The sequence below is a fragment of the Anastrepha ludens genome, chromosome 4 (assembly GCF_028408465.1).
Source record: "Anastrepha ludens isolate Willacy chromosome 4, idAnaLude1.1, whole genome shotgun sequence".
Lineage (NCBI taxonomy): Eukaryota > Metazoa > Arthropoda > Insecta > Diptera > Tephritidae > Anastrepha > Anastrepha ludens.
The window spans coordinates 60,981,079-61,004,700 of NC_071500.1; the positions used below are offsets into that span (position 1 = coordinate 60,981,079).

General features: G+C 38.8%; 2 protein-coding genes across 3 annotated transcripts in view; one reads left to right on the forward strand and one right to left on the reverse strand.

The window, feature by feature from the left end:
* Positions 1–5,417: 5,417 nt before the first annotated feature.
* Positions 5,418–23,622, reverse strand: part of LOC128862589 (uncharacterized) — a 109,716-nt gene continuing 91,511 nt past the window's right edge. Inside the window, exon 4 of one of the 2 annotated variants that reach the window (XM_054101312.1) lies at positions 5,418–5,672. In XM_054101312.1, coding sequence (XP_053957287.1) covers positions 5,496–5,672 — 177 coding nt within the window. In that variant the 3' untranslated portion in view covers positions 5,418–5,495. The remainder of the gene's footprint in view (positions 5,673–23,622) is intronic. The other variant, XM_054101313.1, reaches the window with a different exon arrangement.
* Positions 7,690–9,783, forward strand: LOC128862588 (spermine oxidase-like). The gene has a single exon (XM_054101311.1). The coding sequence runs from the start codon at positions 7,705–7,707 to the stop codon at positions 9,550–9,552; it is 1,848 nt and encodes a 615-aa protein (XP_053957286.1). The 5' UTR covers positions 7,690–7,704; the 3' UTR covers positions 9,553–9,783.

Sequence of the window (23,622 nt, forward strand, 5' to 3'; positions counted from 1 at the left end):
ACATCACTTAAAGCTCATAAATAATGAGGCTGCGCTTGGCCAGCTGGAGGAGTGTTTATCATAGGAAGTGTTAACATACGCGACAATGAATGTGAGGTGGCAAAATGTCATGCAATTTGATCCAGATGTCAGCGGTGAACCGCAGTAGTGTCAATAGTGTATCGGTGGCAATAAACAAAAACTGGATGTGTTAGTCGGCTAGCAAATTAAAAACAACAATGTGAGTGTGAAAAAAAGAGCGAATGAAACATGAGCACGAAATAAACAAAAATAATTTTTTATTGCACTTTTTCTATCCTCAAGCGTCCGATTCTATCAAATTGGAAAATGAACAAAAAATTACGAATGTGATTATTATTTTTAACTCGCACATAAAGGTTTGACCACATAAGTGATGTTAAATTAGTTTTAAAAGGTCTGACATTTTAATTTATTGACCCTTAACATTGTAATTTAGTGTAATTAAGGGTAATTTTTAACTGACGTGAACATAAGCCCAAAATATATTTATGCCCGCACATTTTTAACACTAGATTTAGCAGTGCTTTGAATAAACATTTTTCTGTTGAAGTCAATCAAAATGACTGCTCTTTAGAAGAGGTGTTCAGCTTTTATTCACCTTTCAAAGTGGCAAAATATGGTGAATAATATTCATTGTAATACATAAATAGATGCATTTATTTGTTTACTTGACTTGGAATGGATACATTCATACAGACTATGCTAAGCTAATGTACAATAGTTCAGTAATTCCTAAAAAACCGCTTAAATTGGTTGACTGAGATACCATACGGCCATCTAAAACAGCACCAAAAGAATTGAAACACAAATTTCAATCTACTCTAGAAATCGAAGCATTCGCCGGCTTCTCGGTGAAACACCAAAATTAAGAAAATGTTTTTTCTATTAGAGGTCGCCACTCGGCAGGTAATGGCAAACCTCCGAGTGTATTTCTGCCATGAAAAAGCTAATTGCCGTTTGGAGTCGGCTTCAAACTGTAGGTCCCTCCATTTGTGGAACAACATCAAGACGCAGGAGGAGAAGCTCGGTCAATCACTCAAAAAGGGTGTACACTTCAATTATATAAATGGTGGTTAAGTTTTAATTGTCCTTTCTCTTTATTATGATAATATTGGTATAGCTCAATTACGTATAGAACAAAATATCGGCCAAATGGCCGTCCATCCGATGGTCAAAATTTTCGATGACGCTGAGGCATAATTGAGGTTCAATGCCGTTAATGTGCCGAATTGTATCATGCTTTAGCTCTTGAATTGTTGCTGGCTTATCGACGTACATCTTTTCTTTCAAATAACCCCAAAGAAAGAAGTCCAACGGTGTCGTTGACATTTAAGTGTGGTTCACATTGAACATCGGCCCTGAAATTTAACCACCCTTTATAATAAGCATCGAGAGCGGTACGATGGTAAAGGCTCAGAAAAGTTTAAGGATCGGAGCAAAAACCAAAAAAAAAACTTTTTGAACTCTCTCAATCCGGTTAGAGATTGGTCTCCAAATAACAGCGGCATACTCTAATATCGATCTAACAAAAGCACAAAGAATGGTTTGAGAGTGTGTGGGTTTGAAAATGCAGAACACTTTCGGCGTACGAATGCTAGCATCGAATATGGCCGTTTTATGATGCCATTAACGTGGCCAGTGAAATTCAGTTTAGAGTCAAAAATAAAGCCTAAGTCTTGAATTTTTTCAACGGATTGCAGGAGTGAGCCAGCAATATTACAGGGTGCGTAATCTTTTATGTCGGCATGAAAACATTGAATAAATTTGAAAACAAAAAAAACAACTGAATAAGTGAGGTATTTGTATTTGGTTTGGTTATTTACAATTTATTAGAACTATTTTTTGAATACAATATCAATCAAGTGACCACCTTTATTCTGGAAGGCTGAAATTGGTGACAATAGATCGGCTTGCAACAAAACCGTGCCGGTTGGTAGATATTAGGCCTTTGACAGCAAAGTTATATTCATAGTTATTTCAAAAAGTTGTGAAATAGACAATAGCTTCGAAATCAGTCTGTAATTGCTAACATAGTTTTTATTTTCACTCTTAAATATAGGGGCAACGGATGTTAATTTTCAGTCATCAACAAAGATACCAGAGAACAATGATTTATTAAATACAGCAAGGCAGAGGCAGCTCTTAAACAAGATAGCTGAGAGGCCTTGCGAACCAATTTACGATGTAAACTGGAGCTTCATAATACCCTTGACAACATCAGTAACAGAAGACAGATGTGGGCTTGGGCTCCATAACACCCTTGGTGACATCAATTTCATATACTCAATGCTGAAGCTTCCAAGCGTGATAAATATAGGTATATATATTTATACCAAAAGTCGAAGTGAACTTAAGAAAAATGTTTACGATGCAAATAAAATGTTGAAAAATGGGCGGTCTTTGGTTGAATAAATGTGGGTAACTCGACGCAATGACGCAGCATACATATTATTGATATCGGATAAAAACCAAGCTCACTTTTTACATGTTAAGGTCTAGTTTCCATCCATCTTCTCGCTCTCATCTAGCTTTTATTCTTTATGAGTTGGTTCGATTCCAAAAATTAACAGTTAGCCGAAATTAGATTTTACCAAAACAAGCACAGATATATAAAGTTCGAACCGTACCGAATTTAGACTCCGTTACTTGCCTTTGTTGATTGGTTAAAGAGGTGATTGATCCATAATTCAACTAGAGCTTCCGCACTATTTTGTAAGACTATATCCGGTCTGTGCGATTTAAGAACGTAATTAGGTTGTTGACGTCTAAGCCAAACAATTGTTCGAGACTCCCGAACAGCGGTTTGCCCAAGGTTAACATTTGGTTCTTCCATTGGGCGGGCATTCACAGAGGAAATGAAAGATTGTTTCCTTTTTCTCCGTTTGTTTACAACTGTGACAGTGTGTGTTGTGAGGTATGCCCATTTTGGCTGCTTGTTCTTCGATAGACCAAAAGTCTATGACTGCAGTTTGTCTCCAGGCGTCCCGGCGTTTCATGTTTACTAATATTGACGATTGCTTGAGACTGTAGGTGGGCCATAACGTTCTGCCAATTATGAATTTCGTCCCGTCTCTCTATCTGCAATCCGCGATTGTCTTAATTAAAAAGAAAAAATTAAACGCAGAAAAGATTATTCAAAATATTATTTTTTTTTTTTTCAAATTGCCGATCCACATTTATTGGCGCAGTTTTAGTAAACCTTGGTGTGCTTGATTTGTTAACATCAGAGCTGGGCGATGCAATTAATGAAGTTTAGGACAGCCGAATGGGTTTGTGTCTGGCTACCATCCATTCAGTGGGACTACTCTAAATGATGACTAAGACTATTTGATATATAGATCATTAATTACAATTACAGTAAACAAAATCTTGGAATCGTAATTAGATATGTTGATTGTAATTTTAAAGTCTTCGATGAATGATTATAAAAATCTGAGTATTGGGACCTTCGCTTGAGATATCCTTTGTGAGACTTCGCCAGAATTTGGATAAAGATTAAAAAAAAAATTTATATCAAGGGGATTTAGCTAAAAATATACATTTTTCTACTTTTCTTCAAACTTTCTCCATATTTATGTTTGAGTTTTTTACTAACGGTGACAGGCATATACTCACGCGAAAGATCCCTAAGACCCCTTAAGATCCCTTATAAGATCTTTCTGATTTCTTTGTTTTAGACTTCCCAATCTGGGAACTCAATTTTGGCACCCTATATAAAATATTAAAAAAACAGAATCGAAAACTTTTGCACTTTCAAATATTATAACCTTATTATTGTAAAAAAAATCAGAGTAGCGCTCAAAAACAATTCTTGAATTTGGGTTTTGGATCTCTCTTAGAGTAATAAGTAGTATCTTATGGCAGATGGTAGTTTATAGATGGATGCATTCTTTAAATATTTTTACATAAGTTTACGTATAGGAATATCCGTCAGATGGGACATTTTTCTCTTATTTATATAAATTTATTGTTGACCAAAAAATACTATAAGTAATATGAATCTACAAACTAGAACTCATGAACATGTATATGAATTTCTGATAGGACCAGATTGATGTTATAGGGGGCTCACCTTGTTTGTGTTTGTCAAATTTATTTATTTCCAGTTCAAATACTGATATCACGGCGGCACATGCAAACGAAAAATCTTTATTATGAACGATTTAAGGGAGTGGCTACCTCTCACGGAGAGACTAGAATAGGCTGGCGATGCGTGCGATTTGACCCCACCAGATCTCTCCATGTTTTATTTTTGGAGATGGCACAAAGTCAGCATAACCAAGGCCATTGTTCAAATTCAGCCTAATCTATTCTTAATCTAAGCTTGGGCCTCTGGTATCCGTACCTCCACTTCAACATGCAGCAGCTTTTTAAGCAATATCTACATGCACATATACATGTAAGCAATTCTACCACCTTTATCCAAAAGTTCCCGGAATGTATTCTGAAAATTTAAAATACAAATTTATTCCTCAAAAGTAATTAGTACTTAATTCCTCCTTCAAAGTACTCGACAGCAACTGCAACGCATTTGATCCCACGTTTTATCCAGCTCTGGAAACATTTCTGGAACTTCATTTTCGATGTAGCCATCAGAGTCGTTTTCGATTTTTTTCATTTCCATTACTTCCTTTCGGCTGTTAAAACGCGTTCTCCATTGTGATTGACTTGATCGAACAGAAAAAAATTGCAAGGAGCCATATCAGGTGGGTTCTATGACTGTTGGATGGGATTCGTTGTGTTTGATGGTATGATCAAAAATTCACGGATAACGATGGCACTGTGCGACGGAGCGTAATTATGGTGCCCTTCGCGTGAGTTGTTTACCCAACTTTGCAGCAACTCGACGCAAAGCCAAATTATTAATTACAATGTCCTGAACGGATCCATAAGCAATGTTCAAGACCACTTTTCCTTCACTTTGGCTGTTCTCTTTAGGCTATCATTACCGAAATAGTTTTCACATATTTGTAAGGCTTTCACCCAATTGAATCTACGTCGTATTTTTAACGCAAAATTTAATACAGACTCCTTCTTGTAAACTCAGATCCACTATTAAAATTGTAAAAAATCGAAAACAGGTGTAGATTATTCAAGACGACGTAACTTTTATAAACGTTAAGCAATGGCTTTAAAATTTACGAATGACAACCTAACAAAAATTCCGAACTCAAATCAATTGTGTTAGGCGTCACTTGGCGATTGTTCCGGGAACTTTTTTACAAAGTGGTACATATAAGGCAAGTATGAGCCTGAATTTTTCTTTAGCAATAGAGGCAGCGGATAGAGGAAACTAAAATACATTTCGATCAACGTCTTTTTTGCACTTTTTGAAGAACTAATAACTCTAACACATATAGGTAAGTATTTATAAAGAACGGACGCATTTCAACGGAATAACATTTTTTTTTTTAGATTTTTTTTTTTGTCTAATCTTTCATCATTTACACATTTTATGACTAAAATTATTTCTGTTAGAAAGGACAACAGAGGTCACCAATTCTATCGTCCGGGATACAAATGCCATTAGCCGTGCACAGTAAGATGGTACGTGCACTGAGCAGCCCATATATGTCATCTTCGGCGACCTCCAAACGATCACGCAACCAAAAGAGTAAATCATTCGCGAATTCAGGGTATGTCGGAATATTCTGTGAAAATAGAGGAAATAAGGTTAAATGATAGCATTTTATGTTTTTTATAATATAATATTTAAATATTTGTGAAGTTCTATCAAAGTTTTATGTACAATGGCGGATATCTCCGCATAGAGGACTGAGTAAAAAAGTTAAGCTTTCTAATGCGTATGAAATAATAATAATAATATAAAGAAAGCCAGATCTGCATAAAAGTTTTCGTGGATAAGAATTCGATTTTCAGATGAATGATGTTTGGCCTCTTTGAAGGAGTAAATTATATAAATATGAAATCAGATAAAGATTATGGGGTGACCAGACGGAAAAAATTATTCAATATTTTTGGTATTTTTATTATCACTTTTGTTATTCTATTTATTATTTGTTAGACTAACTCACCGGAAAAGTGTTTAAAGTACATTTGGACGTATGAAAAAGTAATAAATTTAAATGCTAAAAACCCAAAAACTTTGTATGGTTCATTTGTGCATTTAAAAAATGCGCAACTGATTTCTTTAAAATAGCTCGGTAAAAGATTTTATAAACAAAATTCTGAAAGTGAAGTCAAGAATAGTAAGCCTTTTTGGAAAGAAAACACTGGCCCCTGTCAGACATACCACCAGTTGTCGGAGCGGTGCGCACTGTTCTCGATGCCAGTGGTCAATCGGGTGCCTTTCGTTAGCTGCGGTAGGAAGTAAGATGTTTTGATCCCAGATAGAGATCAAGACATAAGTCCAGGGAACCTATTAACGGGATATCAGCACACTTTCTTCGACAGCCTGGGGCAGTGCGCCAACCTAAATCCGGTCAATCTTCTCCATTACATCAACAGCTCTGGCTGACTGTAGATATCTTCCTGTTAGAGGTCTAATAATGGTATTAAAACGGTGCAATATTGGGGAGTGCCAGAGTGGTACTTCAACCATTTCACCTACACACATTTCTTAGGTAGACCTAGAATATAAATATTTCGGCTATATATCAAAAACGAACCTAAATTGGTGCTTTTAACACTTTTTTAACGAAGTACCACTTTTTAAGAAAATGTTTGTATGATAGTGTAATTGAATGTAAAGTTAATTACGTCACAGTAAAATACAAGAAACATTGTTTTATTAAAACTAATCCAACTAGCTTTTTATTTAAATGTCTGTATTTAGCACAGACAAGTTATACATGCATAAACTCATTTAAAATTTAGCTCTGAAATATTTGGCAACTAAAATTTCCTCAGGCATTTTTAAAATGTTAAGGGTTACGGATGTAAAAACGAAACGAAGGATTCTGAGACTTTCTAAATATTTAAGAAAGTACTAGAAAGTATTATGTTGAAATTTTGAAAGTGAATAAGGATCAAAAGGGTCGCACATGTTTTAAAAATGGGTGAAATATGATACATAATATTTTCGAAAAACTGGATGAACTCCAAAAATTCTCCAGTTGCGAAAAATTAGTAAAACTGATGGAAATTATGTACAAATAAAATTTAAAAAAAACTGATGCTAATGATGGCCAAATGAAAGAACTTAACTTACTCCAAAAGAAGATGGTTTGAAAGCCTACTCAGGCTGGGAGTATGAGAGGGGAACCATATATTATTTGTATGCATTTATGTATAATTATTCCTTCCGCTCCACAGTGAGGCATAGGGCACGCATGTAGTACGTACGTCGGTACAAATGTGTGAATAAAAAAACTATTATTTAAGAGCGCATGGAAAAAATTGCATAGTCCAATGACTGGACGTTGACTTTGCAAGCGTCAATACCAGTATATGGTTAATAGTGAACAAAGAGAGAAAAAATACGCATTGACTCACAGATAACATATGTATACCAGCAAGCTAATATAATATCTTCATAGATGCAATTAGTTTAGGAAACTTGATTGTCTTTATAGAGATATTTATAAACAACGCTATCATCTTAACCAAATAAATATTCATCGACATAGCAAACATAAATCTTCAATGTCAAAAAACACAACACTAAACGAAAGTAGAGAAATTTGTATTTTCAATAAAAACTATTTCAGTGATTTTTTGATTATGGCGTGTATACGTCTGTGCGCTCTACAGCCGCTTAATACTCGCTATCTATGTAATACTCATTATAAGCATTGCGCGCATTTAATGCTCTTTCAGCCGCTCTCTGCTATCAGCCACGTGAGCGCCATAGCTGCTGATGACTACTTTAGTGACCAAGCAACACTATTAAGAGTCAGTTGCTCAGCAAGTGCTGAATTAGTGAAACGTTTTCGAAGGTTGTTGCGCTACCACTCGCTCTTTCAACGAACAGCAAGCAATAACAAAAATAGTTTGAATACAGTGCCAATACATGAAGTGCTAAAAGTGTTAAATTCGCATAATTGTGTTGAAGAAATTGACAACCACAACATCACACATAGCAACGGCATTAAGCACAAGAATATTTGTGAGCGATCAAGCGAAGTGACAACTAAAGAGAACGTCATGAAATCGGCAAGAATTGTTGTTATCGGTGCTGGTGCAGCGGGTATAGCTGCAGCGACACGTCTCTTACAATCTGGCTTTGAAAATGTATTACTACTTGAAGCCGAAAACCGTATTGGTGGGCGCATACACACCATACCCTTTGCGGATAATGTGGTCGATTTGGGTGCGCAATGGTGTCACGGTGAAAAGGGTAATGTAATCTTTCAGTTGGTGAAATATTCAGATATGCTGCAGCGGACTGGTACAATCTATGATGACTACAAATGCGTGCGTTCCAATAAGGAAGTGCTCTCCGAAACAGTCGCTGATACGCTCAAATCGGTGGCTTTTAATTTAATACCAGCACGCCAAGAAGGTTTGAAAGACTTCGAAGGTTCTTTGGGCACATATCTCACAGAAGCATTTTGGCACGATCTGCAGCAATCACCGGAGATCGATAGGACTGTGGCGCGTGAATTTTTAGAGAATTACAAGAAATTCGAAAGTTCCATTGAGGCATCAGATCATCTATTCGAAGTTTCTGGTCGGGGTCACCTTGAGTATTGGATATGTGAAGGTGATTTGCTACTCAATTGGAAAGATAAAGGTTTCCGCTCCTTTTTGCAATTCCTTATGAGAGCTAAAAATGCGGAAGATTTTGGACTACTCGAGAAGCGTATACAGTATAATTCACGCGTCCAAAACATTGAATGGAAAAATTCGAAAGCGGGTGTGCGCATACGCCTTTGGAATGGTGAACTGATTGAAGCAGACCATGTTATATGTACCGTATCGCTGGGCGTGCTAAAGGAAAGGCATCAGCAAATGTTCACACCTGCGTTGCCACCTGCCAAGTGTCGTGCTATTGACGGCCTCAAATTGGGCACAGTCGATAAGTTTTTCATAGAATTTAAGGAACCTTTTCGGCCAACTGATTGGTCGGGCTTTTGTTTTCTTTGGCGTGAAGAGGATTTGGCAGAATTACGAAACTCTGACTACTTTTGGTTGGAAAGTGTTTTCGGCTTTTATCGCGTCTCTTGCCAGCCACGCATACTACAAGGCTGGATAATTGGCCCACATGCGCGTCACATGGAAACACTACCCGAATCAGAGGTGATCAAAGCTTTACTATGGCTTTTCGAGAAGTTTTTCACATTTGAAGTGCCTGAGCCGGTGAAATTTTTACGAACGCATTGGCACATTAATCCCAATTTCCGCGGCAGTTACTCGTTCCATTCGATGTATACAGAAGAGCTTCGCGCAAGCAATGGGGATTTAGCTGCGCCGCTCATTGATGAGAAAGACGGAAAGCCATTGCTACAATTTGCCGGTGAAGCAACGCATTCACACTTCTATTCGACGGTGCATGGTGCGGTGGAGACTGGATGGCGTGAGGCGGAGCGCTTAACTGCCTACTATCTGGGCTATACGGCGCAACTGTAAAAAGGGTGTTATACAGTTACTACGAAGGTGGTTTTATAATGATATTATAGATATTGATAGCTTTAAGGCACCTAATTAGTTTATTGCATGAAAAAAGTTTATGAGCTTACATTTTTATGATGTGTTGCATTTGATGTTGTATTTGCTTTGAGCCAGAGAAGCTAAAAAAATGCTACACTCGGTTAGCTAATTGAATAATAATAATAAATATGTAAAATTTAATTTCATAAACATTTTAAAGTTTGTTAATTTTTTCCACAGATTAATAGTACAAACATTCATAATCTTCTATTGTTTTCATGAAACTAATGACTCGAAATAACGGATTTGAACTAAGAAAGGGGATCTCAAAAGTAACGCCTAGATGTCAACAATGAATAATTCCTAGACGGTAACTTTTCTATGTCTTTTTTGATATTCAAGTAGAGAGATGCACAATTTTACGCGATAGAACAACTCGTTAAAAATATTGAAACTTATTATGAAAAGGATCGATCTTTAAGAGCAACATATCGCAAAATTCGAGATTTTTTTTTGTGGAAATAATCGACCGAATGAGTCGATAATTCAAAGGCTGCTGAAAAAAATCAAGAAACTGGTTTTGCCGAGGATAGAAAATAACTGGCCGACCAAAACCTGGACGCTCTGTTCAGAATATTGCTGCTGTATCGGAAAGTGCTGCTGAACAACGTTCAACCTCGACATCGCAACGCTCTCAACAATTAGGCATTCATGATACGAGTCTTTGGCGAACTTTACCAGTAGAGGTGCTTATGGTGGGCATTTAAATGACATCACTTTTCACATATAATTGTTAAGATCCGTATTTGAAATAAATATAGTGAAAACTGAAAGAACCCACATTTTTACATGTCTTTTTTTAATAGCCCGAATCAAAAAGGATGGTCGAAAATTTCTCATCTGAAAGAACTGTGGTGCTTAGCACCCATATTCGGAGGAAAATATTACTGGTAGCGTACAGCATCTCTACAATATCGAAAGATCAGGCATAAGAGTGGTAAAGAAAGTTTAAAGCGAACTCTAGACAAACATCCAGAACATCGCAATTGTTGAGAAAGTGGTATTCGTATGAGCAGCAGAGAAATACCAGGCGTGCGAAACAATAAGCTTCGATCAGTGATCAGCCCTTTTTAGATAATTTTTTTATATGATAATAAATCCAAACTCACAGTTGTAGACGCATCTATTCGTTCTAAAGCTTTAAAGCTCATTTGAATATCGTAAGCTTTTCTTTTGCTTGGTTCTTTCGTTGCATTCTTCAAATGAAACTTCTTTCTTACAGTAGAGTTATTCATAACTACAGGATTTATTGGAACGAATTTTTAACAGAGAGATGAAAATGAATGTTGAAGAATATTTCATCCGGTCATTCAATTTTTTCCAATTTTCATACGACGTTCTAATGTCATCTTTCATTTCTTCACGTAGGTTACGGTGGTTGCCACTCTCCATAGGGGTAAAGGCCCATTCCAGTTCCTTGTTTAATTTGCAACGTGGTGAAACCACTTCGTCTCTACGATAAACGGTAAAATACTGTAGATAGTTGCAGATGTTTGTCATACTTCCAAAGAAGTAAGAGTTTAACTAGCGATATCGCGTTCTGGTAAGAGCCGAACCTTAGCAGAGGAATTGTTCAACACAATACGGTTCGTTCCTGCAGCTGCGACAAAAGTCATTTGAGAGAAACCACATTCGTCCACCTAAAAATTTAAATTTAGCTTTGAATTGGTCACAACCAGATTTTTTCATCAGTCCATAACCACCATTTTAACCATATTAGCTCATTCCAATGAAGAAAAGAATAATCATTTTATACCTTTGAAGTCATAGTCATTGTCTGTGTACCCGTTTACCCTATATCGTCTAGTTAAAATCCACCATCACCATCGTTATGTCGATTCACCACACGTGACATTTATGCATCGAAAAGCAACATTATAAGCAAAAACAAACGTCACAATTAACACTAAAATATGCAATCTCAATCTTCATGGTTTCACACATACCCTATAAAATATTATAATATTACAGAGATGCTAAGAATATCAGACTATTAACCGGTGAAAATTCTGCACGAGTTTGTGAAGATATTTTAATGATTTAATAAAAAAAAAATTTACTTGGAGAAGCGCGAAATTAATTTTATTGCCTGTGGAAGAGAAATTAGAAAATTAAACCGCACTCGTCCGATTAACATTCAAAAGAGTCTTTATTTTCCATGTTCTGTCCTTATATTAGTCCTAAAACTAAGATAAAAGAAATAGCGGAAATGGAAGAACAGTACGTGGAGAGTTAGAGAGAGTATGTAATTAAGTAAATAAAAATAGAAAGAACGGAAAGTAAAGCTGTAGAAATATAGTCAATGCTCGAAAGTAAATAGAAACAGGTAAAGAAGGTAACGAAAGCGAGAAACAGTAATGTAAAAATAGAAAATAACTTAATATTAAGCTCAAAAATAATTTACATTTACATATTTTATTTTATTTTTATCAATTATTAATTTATTATTAATTTTCATTTATTAAATTCAATTTTAGATTATTTTATTATATTAAAGTAATTTGTCAGAATCTGGCTTGATAACCGGGTCTCAGCGATATTGAAGGAATCAGCTGATTTGCTGACGTAAGCGGGGATATAACAGCGGTTTGTCCAAAAACAAAACTTAGATTGTATTGGTGATATACGGAAAAAATTGACGCAGCCAACATTAATGATATTTCATTGCCTTCTAAACAACGACTGAATAGACGAGTGTATGTGTGAAAAGAGGGGACAGAATTCTGCCGCCGAGACCCCGGTGATGTGGCAGTCGAAGTTACTCTCACAGATTTGCTTTGGACGGCCCAACTTCGTAATCTAACAGCCTTGCACAGCACTCAGCCTACTCTTAATGAAATACGTGTACACCTACCTAATTGATATGCCGTATGTAGAGTACAAAATGAACAATCAGTAATTGAGCAAACAACAAAGACAATAACAATATAATTTTCTTGTTTGTTTTGTACTTAGTTTGCACTTGTTATATTTGTTTTTGTTCTGCGTCGAGAATTTCGAGTATAATTCACCAACAAGGTTATAGTTATTAGACGTATATGAATCGATATACCTATGTATGTACTCAAACAATGTGCAGAGATGCTTGGACTCTGTTTTGGTTTGAGAATACAGCTATAATGCCTATGGCGTATGAAAATTTAAAGGATTTTGCTTAATTTCAAGTATGTACTTTGCGACTATATAAGATTATTCCGTAATATTCATTAGATGAGAAATATTTTTTCTTTCGCCAAAAGGGGTTATGTTATTTTCCTATTTATTATTATTTTTCTGTTGCCAAGTAACAGTTATGACGCTGGATAACTACTAACATGCAGAGGTATTCAGTATTAGCCACTATCAGTAATATCAAGTGCTAGCTTTACTTAATCCCACATTGCAATACCACATACAGTTTGTCAAGAAAATGTTTGGGCATACAAAATTCTAGTTATTTACATTTTTTTAACTAAACCCATTGGCTTAATAGGTAGGTAGGAGGGTATAGTGGTTGACATTGTGATAGTACCAGGGCTGTCCCCTCTCCTCACTCTACATTGCTTTCATTGACCCAGCTTGTGGCTTAATATATCTACCAAGGCTTGGTATTTTTATATTGACTACTTCTACCAAGTCATTCAGGAATTTTTTTCCTTAAATATTGAACCTTCTTCTATACAGAGCCATGCACCCGCATAGAAAGGGTTCTGTAGTCTCTTCTTCTTCAATGCCGTTACAGCTTCTGCAATAGGGGGCTCCCAATCTACTGGCATGCCTGCCAATCAGACAATGCCCTGTTAGGACCGCAAGAAGATTTCTCATGTTCTTCCTGTTCAGTTTCAACAGTCGGTTTGTGCGGCTCATATTCCATTCTGACCACGTCATTCTACTTGTGGCACAGGTCAGGAACTGAGACCATAGCCTGTTGGCAACACTGATAGTGTGTTTGTCTGTAAGCATCTTACAGCTTGCTAAAGTTAGAGGTACGTTCGCTTTGTCTGATTGGATCGGTAACGTAACCCAGAGCGGGCATATTACAAAGTACTGTGAGAGTTCTGTCAGAACGTCGATACATTCTTTTATTGCCTTCGAGTTAATATTAGGCGATTGTAAAGCTTTCAGGGCCGATTGGCTATCTGAATATATATTTGTATCTCTTGTGGTGAGAACACTTTTATTTAGGGGTAACAGGCTAACCTGAATCAAATTTATGGCATTTCCATATTCATATTACAATTAGTTAGAAACTAGCGATTATAATGAAGAGATAAAAAAAATGCTATCAGCAAATAGCAAATGTTAGCAACAAATTAATAAAACCTTTATCTCTTTGATAACACATTACTTACTCTTTTTACTTGAAGATAATACAATTCAATATTTACGCATAATTTTAGAGAGAACTGTTTAGGAGATTACTGGGAATATGAGTATGCGTCGATAATTTAGCACTTTCTGAGATATTACTACATAAGAAGGAGTGGACGATATAACGGAGTGCAAAGTCATGTTATCGACCCCCGGTAATGCAACTATAGTTAACAGAAGAAGAAGAAGTACAGTACATGGGAATGTTTTCAAAAAAGATAAGGAGATAGTATTCAATAACTTTGGACCGCCAGTCAAAGTGTTCTTAGCATCTTTCATCTGAAAGCCTGACTTAAACCAGGTATACTACATACGAGTACATACTTTTTTTCTGCGATGACGCCCGTGAAGAAAGAACTCTCCTGAGTACGGCTACATCAGCATAGCAGTGTGCACGACTTGTAGCCTCACAGCTGCACCCTCGTACTAAACAACACTCCACAATCCACTACTCTCTCCGCGGAACTGCCAAAAAGGTATTAAATCACGGGGCTGGTTAGCTCAAAGCTCCTAGTTATTGTTGACGCCTACGAAGCTCTGCGCATCTTATGTTGTTATTAGTCTCTGTTACATGCACGCAGATTCTCTCCCAGTTATTAGCTGATATCAGCATAAAATCTGCAATATTTTCTTTGCATAAAATTTCAAAGGTTTTGTGAGCACAGCGTAGACTTTGGAACAAGACGTAATTAACATATTCTTTCCTCTCCTTGCAGATTGGGCAATTTCTTGAACTATCAGGGCCAAATCTATGGAGGTTTCCTGCCCAGAAAGGAATTGGATTAGGTGGTAGTTTACCCCTATGGTTCCTTTCTAGCTACGTCGTAAGGATAGGTATTAGCTCATGCGTCCATCTACCCTTAGGTGACCTATTCCCACCAGCCAGTGGGTGATTGAACGACGCTTTTTCCTCTGCTGCAATTTCTTTGCGCCTTGTTCGGATAGTCTTATGTATTGTTATGTATTGAACGTATGATATTTATTAAAGTGAAACTGTATAATTCTGGTATACATATGTATGTAGTGTATGTGTAAAATATTGGAATCCGCGGGACAACTTGTTCGGTCGGTGTCTCAATTACGTCTGTCTTTTTCTCATACATGACACCCCTTAACACCCAGAGGCGGAGTAGAATTGTGGGGCCTGTCGGTCGCGCTTCGATCTGCGTGGTTCTTCTGGTGTAGGCGATGACGAGGCGACAGGCTGTAGATTCGTTGATGGCCCTGGCGATTGAGTCTCCACGACGTGACCAGAAGTACTTGGATCAACTTCATCAGATGATTGGATTGTGCTGGCTTCGACGTCTTCGGTTGACAGTATTTCGCAGTCGGAATCTTCTGATGCCATCCGACTACGAAGCTGGTCCTGATGTCGTTTGATGACCCTAGAGTCGTTCAACCGAACCTCATAAGATATAGGCCCAGTCTGATTTTCCACCAGGCCTTCGATCCATCTCGGGCCCGTCGAATGATTACGAACCCATACTGGACTGCCTGAAATAAAAGGTTTAGTACTGACAGGGTCGGTGACCTTACCGTAAACCATTTCGTGAGGTTGAATTTTGTCGAAATAAGTTTTCAGCTCACGATTGAACAGTAGCTCTGCAGGCGAGCGGTTCGTTGTTGAATGCGGGGTGGTGTGTTGGTTGAACAAATATCTAGCCAGGCTGAGATCGATGTTTATGCCAGGCTCTGCTTTCTTCAAATAATTTTTGGTACTTTGAACCATTCGCTCCGCCTGCCCGTTTGTAGAAGGATGGAACGGTGCAGAACGGATATGTCGAATTAGATTGTTCTTCATAAAGTTCTTAAACTCCTCAGATGTGAAAGCTGTTCCGTTGTCCGACACGAGCTCATCAGGTAGCCCATGCGTGGCGAATATTTGGCGTAACACCTTAATAGCGGCCGCTGAAGAAGTTGAATTGACGACGGCCACTTCAAGCCACTTAGAGTAGGAGTCGATGAGTATGAAGAATAATTTGCCTCGAAAAGGACCTGCGAAATCCACATGCAGGCGGGACCATGGACGTTTTGCAGATTCCCAGTGGTGCGTTGTTGTTTGGGGTTGATCGTTGCGATTTTGTTGACATGAACTGCACTTCTTCACAACGAGTTCGATTTCCGCATCGATGTTCGGCCACCAAACATAACTTCGAGCAACGGCCTTCATTTTGACGATGCCAGGATGTGGTGCATGAAGAGTTTTCAAAATAGACCCTCGAAAAGTAGACGGGATTACAGCGCGGTTTCCCCAAACTAGACATCCTCTATTTGCACTGAGTTCAGTTCGACGGCAAAAGTATTGATACAGCTTATCGGAGCGGTTGATTTTGCTGGGCCACCCCCTTAACACCCAGTTGAAAACTTTGGAGAGCTCCGGATCCTTAGAAGTTTGAGAGGCAATCAGCTGCGCGCTGACAACTGGTTTTGCCGATATTTCTACCATGAGAATGTGTTCGGTCGTCGTAGACTCTGCTTCAGACAGCATTGGACAACGGCTCAAAAAGTCTGCATTGCCCATTCTAAGACCAGCGCGGTGTACCAAATTGAAGTTGTACGCGCTGAGAAAAATTGATCGACGAAGCATTGTGTTCGAAATTACGTTGGGGACCGGTTTTGTTGTGGTGAAAATTCCCAAGAGTGGACGGTGATCGGTGACAAGCGTAAAAAATCTGCCATATAAGTAGTTGTGGAATTTCTTCACTCCAGAGACGAGGGCGATTGCTTCCCTATCTATCTGTGCGTAATTTCGTTCTGCCTTCGACAGCGTCCTTGAGTAGAATGCAATGGGTTTCTCCGACCCGTCTGCTAACCTGTGGCTGAGAACTGCTCCGAGTCCGTACGGCGATGCGTCACAAGTGAGCACTAAGGGCAATTTCTCATTGTAATGGATAAGCACATTATCTGATGCGATCAGCTTTTTAAGCGTATTGAAAGCTGTTTCGTGTTGCTCTTTCCAAGTCCATCGAGCACTTTTGTCGAGCAAGCGGTGAAGCGGCTCAGCGATTGTTGCTTTGTTGGGTAAAAAGGCGTGATAAAAGTTGAGTAAGCCCAGAAACGCTTGGAGTTGCTTCTTGTCCTTTGGCGATGGTGCTTCATGAATGGCCTTGATCTTGTCATTGAGGGTCGTATACCGAGATTGTCCAGTTTAAAGCCTAAAAATTCTATGGATGACACACTAAACTGGCACTTGTCCTTGCGCAAACGTAGTCCGGCCTTGTCGAAACGTACAAATATTTGTTCCAGTCTGTTTGCCAGCTCATCTTCCGATTTACCCATGACCACGATGTCATCAAAGTACGGCAAGACGCCAGGAATGTTTTGCAAAACGTTTTCGATGCAGCTTTGGAATATACCGGGTGCTGATGAGATGCCAAACTGCAGCCTGGTTACCTTGAATGCGCCTTTATGCGTTGACACGGTTTGCAGGAGTGATGAACGCTCATCAACCACGAGCTGTTGGTATGCCTGTGCCAAATCAATTTTTGCATAAATCGATCCACCTTCAATCGAAGCCAAAAGCGTGCTAACGGCTGGAATTTGATGACAGTGTGGCTTAATTGCCTTATTCAGCGTCGATTTGTAGTCACCGCATATACGTATGGAACCATCTTTCTTTACCACGGGCACTATTGGCGTTGCCCAATCGGAGTATTCCACAGGCTCCAAAATACCTTGACAACATAAGCGATCGATTTCTTCTTCCACGAGGCCCTTAATGGCGAAGGGTATACGGCGTGGAGGCAGTCTCACGGGCGGCACCGCCGAATCGATTTGTAAAGACACTGGTGGTCCTGTGTAGCGACCAAGATCTGTTGAGAATAAATGATCACATCGTATTTCTTCAGAATGGCTTTGATGCTGAGACCACTGTTGACGGCAAAAACTCCTTCTATACGTATGCCCAGTGCATCGAACCAGTTACAACCAACAAGATTAGAGCCACCACTGTTTGCGATGATTAGCGGCAAGTTGTCAATTTTACGGCGGTTGTAATAAATTGACACATCGATGATCCCCTTGACTTGGATGTGGTTGCGTTGGTAATCGCTAAGATCCAAATCACACTTGGAAAGATCTGGCCTTCTGTTGGACCAGACGCTATTGAACGTAGATTCCGTCATGATGGTCACAGGCGACCCAGAATCCACTTCAAAAATACATGTGCTGCCATTAATCGTAACTGAGATCGACTTCTTCTGATTGACCAAGGGCGTGATCTGATTGACATTCTCTCGACGAGATGATTTTTTCCGCATTGAAACTGAACGAGCATTTGTTGAGTTGGATGAAGACGCTCTGTGTGAATTGACATTCGACGCGCTCCGGCAGGCTCGCTGCAGATGCCCCTTGACTCCGCATGCGTTGCATAGTGATTCACGATATGGACACTGTTTACGAGGGTGTGATCCACCACAACCATTGCATGACAGCTGCTGGTTTCTGTTGACGGCGTTTTTTGTTCGTGTACGAAAACGATTGTCGTTGACAACATTAACTGGTTCGCTGGGGTGCCTCATAGCCACAGCACTGATGGCTGCTGCCTCATTCGAAAGTGCACGTTCGATAACCTGTTAGATCCTTTTCTGCCAGTAAGCTTTTCTGCAATCCTTCGTCCTTCATGCCACACACAAAACGGTCGCGAAGCATGCGGTCGAGCGCCGTACCGAAGTTGCAGTCCACTGCCAATGTGCGCAATGCTGCGATGTAATTACTGACAGACTCGTCCGGATATTGATCACGTTTGTGAAAATGATAATAGGCCGCAATTTCGGATGGACGTGGTGAAAAATGGTTGGTTAGAATCGTTTTTATATCGGGAAGATTCAGATTACTAACCTGCTTTGGTGACGCCAATGATGCCAAGAGGTCGTAGAGTGGCGCTCCGGCCAATGTGAGGAATGCTGCCTTTTGACGACCTTCCTCTTGTACATCATTGACCAGAAGGAACAAATCGAAACGCGCCATATACTTTGACCATTTATTTGGATGATTTAAATCAAATTCCCAACTCCAGCCATGTTGACTCGTTTGACCTCTTGCAAAATAACTCGTTCAGTCTTCACAGTGAATGTGCTGCTATCAGTTGAGGAATGCGAATCACCGCTACTTTTTATTTGTTTGCCGTTACGATCCATGTGCTCTCAACGAGAGCTGACTTGCGACTTTTTGCCTGATCCAATTTTTATGACCTCAAAATATTCTTTGCGAATAAGGCGACTTAACACAAGGTTGTGTGAATGTCAGTGCATTTTTGTATTTGCAAACGGTTCCTGCACATTCAATGTCCTTGTTGTTGTGCGCGGGTAGGTTTTGTCGTTATACTTTGTTTCACTTTTCGAGTGACTTACGCGCAATACGTACGTATAGTATATATGTATGTTGTTTTTTATTATATTATATTATGTATTATACTATTCTACACATCCCATCCTCGTCGCCAGTGTTATGTATTGAACGTATGATATTTATTAAAGTGAAACTGTATAATTCTGGTATACATATGTATGTAGTGTATGTGTAAAATATTGGAATCCGCGGGACAACTTGTTCGGTCGGTGTCTCAATTACGTCTGTCTTTTTCTCATACATGACATGTATACTGACTTCATTTATTTTGCCCGAATATCTATCGGAATTAGTCCTGCTATGAGGAAGGAGGCGGCATGAGATATTGTCCGGAAGCCACAAATATTTCGCAAAGGGCTTAGCCAAGCCTGCTTCATTGCTATTTATATACAATGCATCAGCCCAGATCCGTGCCGCGTACAAAAGAACCGACTGTATAGAAAGTGTATGTCTCAAAGTGCTATTGAAATCAAAAATATTTTGATTGGAGTGCCCTGGTTTTTCATTTCACACGCAAAAAAAGAACAGTGAAAAGTAATTATTTTCCTTTAAGACTGTTCATATTAAACCTATCAAGTGTTATAGTAAAGCGCATGAAAGGCTCACATTTTCATACTGGGCCGAATGCCCTGAGAAAAACGATGCCTGGTATTGCGCCACCCAGGATAGGCCTCAGGATATCAAGACTAGATCGTCATTTTACTATGGGACTTTTATTACAAATATCTGCAATACCAACATAAGACTAACTTGAGTATAGTGTAGGATATTAAGAATTGGCTTGAGTCACTGCAAGTTGGTATACAGGGTTGCCAATATTCGACTGACCCATCTAGCAACCCTGTATCTTTTGACAGAGGCGTCAGATCGCTTAACGACATACCGCGTTGGAAGCGTCAGTCCAAGCAAATTTTTAACCATGGAACAGTACACGCCACGCGAGCGCTCCCAAATTGTTGAAATTTACATTCAACAAAAGAAGTCAAGTAAAAAATTAAAGATTGTGAAAAGTGCGCCTTCTAAGAACACCATTAAACGTTTTTACGAAAGGTTTTCGACTGGTGATGCTCTTTCTAATCCAAAAAGGCCAAAAAACCGACCAAGGCGTCGCCAAGGACATCCCAAAATCGCCGTTCTCAGCAGTTAAGCATCGCTCGGACCACTTTACAACGAGTTATCCGCCTGCGGACAAGCCTCGTCGATTGGAATGGGCTCAAATAGTCATAGAAATCCGTCGGGTCCGTCGAATATGGGAAATCCTGTAGTTTAGATCACTGAAGCTGAAGAAGTCGTCATCGATTCGATTGCAAAATCTACAATTGGCAAATGATTGAAAGCAATGAAAACACGATTGAGATATTAAGAGGAAGATTGGCAAACGTCTCTGTTGGGTTGGATCCGTTCTAGGATGGCGGCATGAAGGAGACCTTCATGGTCGGGTGGACTTGTGTTTGAGTACCCTTTCGTCCACCTGGGTTTGAAAATCACTGCGGGCATAAAGTATTCCATCATAGAAAAAACTTTCCCTAAAATAGGTCTCCATTGAACAGCAATGCCAAAACTCCTAGTCCAAGACATACAGCGCAAGTGAGAGGAGAAAGTCGGGCAAGCCTGTAATAAATAAACTGCAACGACATCCACAACAAGCTTATTGTTTTATTGTCTTCAAATTTTACATTATTAAAAATTAATAGATAAATAATTGGCGCGTACACTTCTCTGTTAGATGTCTGGCCGAACTTCTCTTTCTATGTGTGGCGTGGAGCCAAATGGAAGAACCTACAATTTTAAGCCAATTCCGAACTGCAAATGGTTTTCTATGAGGGGCTTTTTCACTTGGGTGTTTGCCATTGCCTGCCGAGGAGTGATCTTTACTCTCTTGTGATCTTTACTAGAAAACACTTTTTCTATCAATTATGATTTGATATTTGAGGCACGGAGATTCGAACCTGCGCACATCCGAATGGTATTGGAAAAATAAATCCATTATTTTTGCGTAAAATTTTTGCGCAAATGGTTTAAAACTCTTTATGGTCGATCTTTAACTCCTTGGCGTTGCTATGACTACGAACACACCGGTCAACTTCGATTTTTCCCATGATTTTATCGACATTTTCTTTAACATCAAAAACACCCGAACCGAATCGACGAAACCAAAATTGCACGGTCTTAGCTGATACATTATCGACACCAGCATCTTTCACAATTTCAGCGGGCTGGCTTGAATCTTGAACTTTATTAAAGAAAAACTGTAAAATGTACCGAGTTTTCTCATTGATGCCTTCCATAGTTAACCCCCTGTAACTCACAACTGAAACGAACACACAAGAAACAGCATTTTTTTAGTAGGAAATGTCACCTTGACAACGAATATAAACTTTAAATTTTTTGATCGATACTTTAGGAAATATCGATCACTACAGCCATCTACCAAAAAATAATGGATTTATTTTTCCCAAACTTAATATGCACTTTGCAAAGAAAACAAGAGATGATGCTCGTATTGAAATCGACGGACGGTATATAGAGAGTGTTGACCAGTTAGGTACTTCATTAGTACGTATCAGTAGGAAAGCGGACTTATCTGTAGCAATAAATAAGCAAGTAAACGCGCCAAATAAAGTTTTCTTCGCTCACTTTCAACTATTCAAATCTCGGTTACTATCAAAAGTTCAAAAGATGAAAATGGATAAAGCGCGAAAGGCCTTTACTATCGTACAACAGTGAGAAAGGGATACTTAAGGCGGCAGACACCGACCGAATACTGAGATTTTGCTTCCTTGCGACTGGTTGACGAAATATATCGAATCAGATATAATGACGAGATCGGTGCATTGATGCATCAAGGAAAAGCGATGGTTTCATCAAAAGTCGAAGCGTAAGCTAGTGCAAAGTTCAGAATGCCCAAAAACAGCGTAGTTCAATTATAGCGTTCCATGGACTACCGGTTGGACGCAGAGGACGAGGGAGGCCAAGAAAATGCTGAATTGAAGAGGTCGCAGCTGTGCAGCGGAAATTACGAATCACAAACTGATTAGACGTAGTAGAGGATCCACTGACCAGGAACACTGTAATTCCAATGATGATGCATATAACATACAATACAAAAAATTTTAAATATGTATTAATTTGAAAAAAGTGGAAAAAATCAGCTCATTCGATTTGTCAAAAGCCGCATTAAATAAAATCGTCCGATAACTGATCGAAAACAATATTCGCAGTCAAAGTTTATTTAATTAAACAAACGTGATAAATTACAAACACAGCAGGCCCAGGCAATTTGTCGGCTCGAATAAATTAAGAAATAAGCAAGTGATTAATTCAGGCACGCAATATAGACATTCTAAAGTACTGGTAAGCATTTATATCCAAAGCCTGTAAGTACTTGTGTGTGCTAAGACATAATGGCATTGACATATACCTATATTTTAGTGGGTATGAATTATTAAATCCATCTTGCTAAAATGCGCAACCAAGGCATATCACAAGCATCTAATTTATAGCACACATATTTGTACACCAAAGCGCAAAGGTATGGTTATGAATATTTATGAGGGCATATATGTATATTGTTGAGGACGACAAGCACAACAAATCAACTATGAGCGGCAGCGTTTACCTTTTAGGTGCGGAAGTAGCGCAAATCACGTTAGTTAAAAGCAATAAATCCCGTACGCACAATCTAGTCAAATGCATGGCATCATTACGTATACGCCGTGACAAACCGTTAATGGCACATCTACCTATTCACGATACATCGGTAGACATGGCATGCGTGTGTTTGCACACATACAATTTCATTGGAGTGTCTGTGATTTTATATTTCGCATCAATTGTTGAGGCTTTATGCACTTTTAACCAGGATAACCAGGCGAAATTAATAAATTATTTGTTTGTGCGTTCATCTGTTTGCACGCTGTCATGATATCTATATAGAAATGATAATATATTTTTCAGTTATTGTCACTTATTTTCTTATAAAAAGGCTATACAAGGTGGGGCAATATTAATCACCCTATCGGAAGATTTATAGTTTTTGCAAACGACGTCGTACGTCAATAAGAATGATCGAATAAGAGATTGCGTCTTCCAAATTCGAAGTGTCATCAGACTACGAGAGCATACAAAAAACAGAAAGGGGAATTACTTGTTTGTGAAGGTGAAGTAGCTTGGCGGGTCATCAAAGAAGTGTGACGACGAGCGTTGTCCTGGTGGAACACAACACCATTCCTATTGACCAATTCTGGCCGCTTCTGGTCAATCGCCTGTTTTAAACGGTCAAGTTGCTCA

Coding starts and splice junctions, on each gene's coding strand:
- LOC128862588 (XM_054101311.1), top strand. CDS start 7,705: ATGGCGTGTATACGTCTGTGCGCTCTACAGCCGCTTAATACTCGCTAT.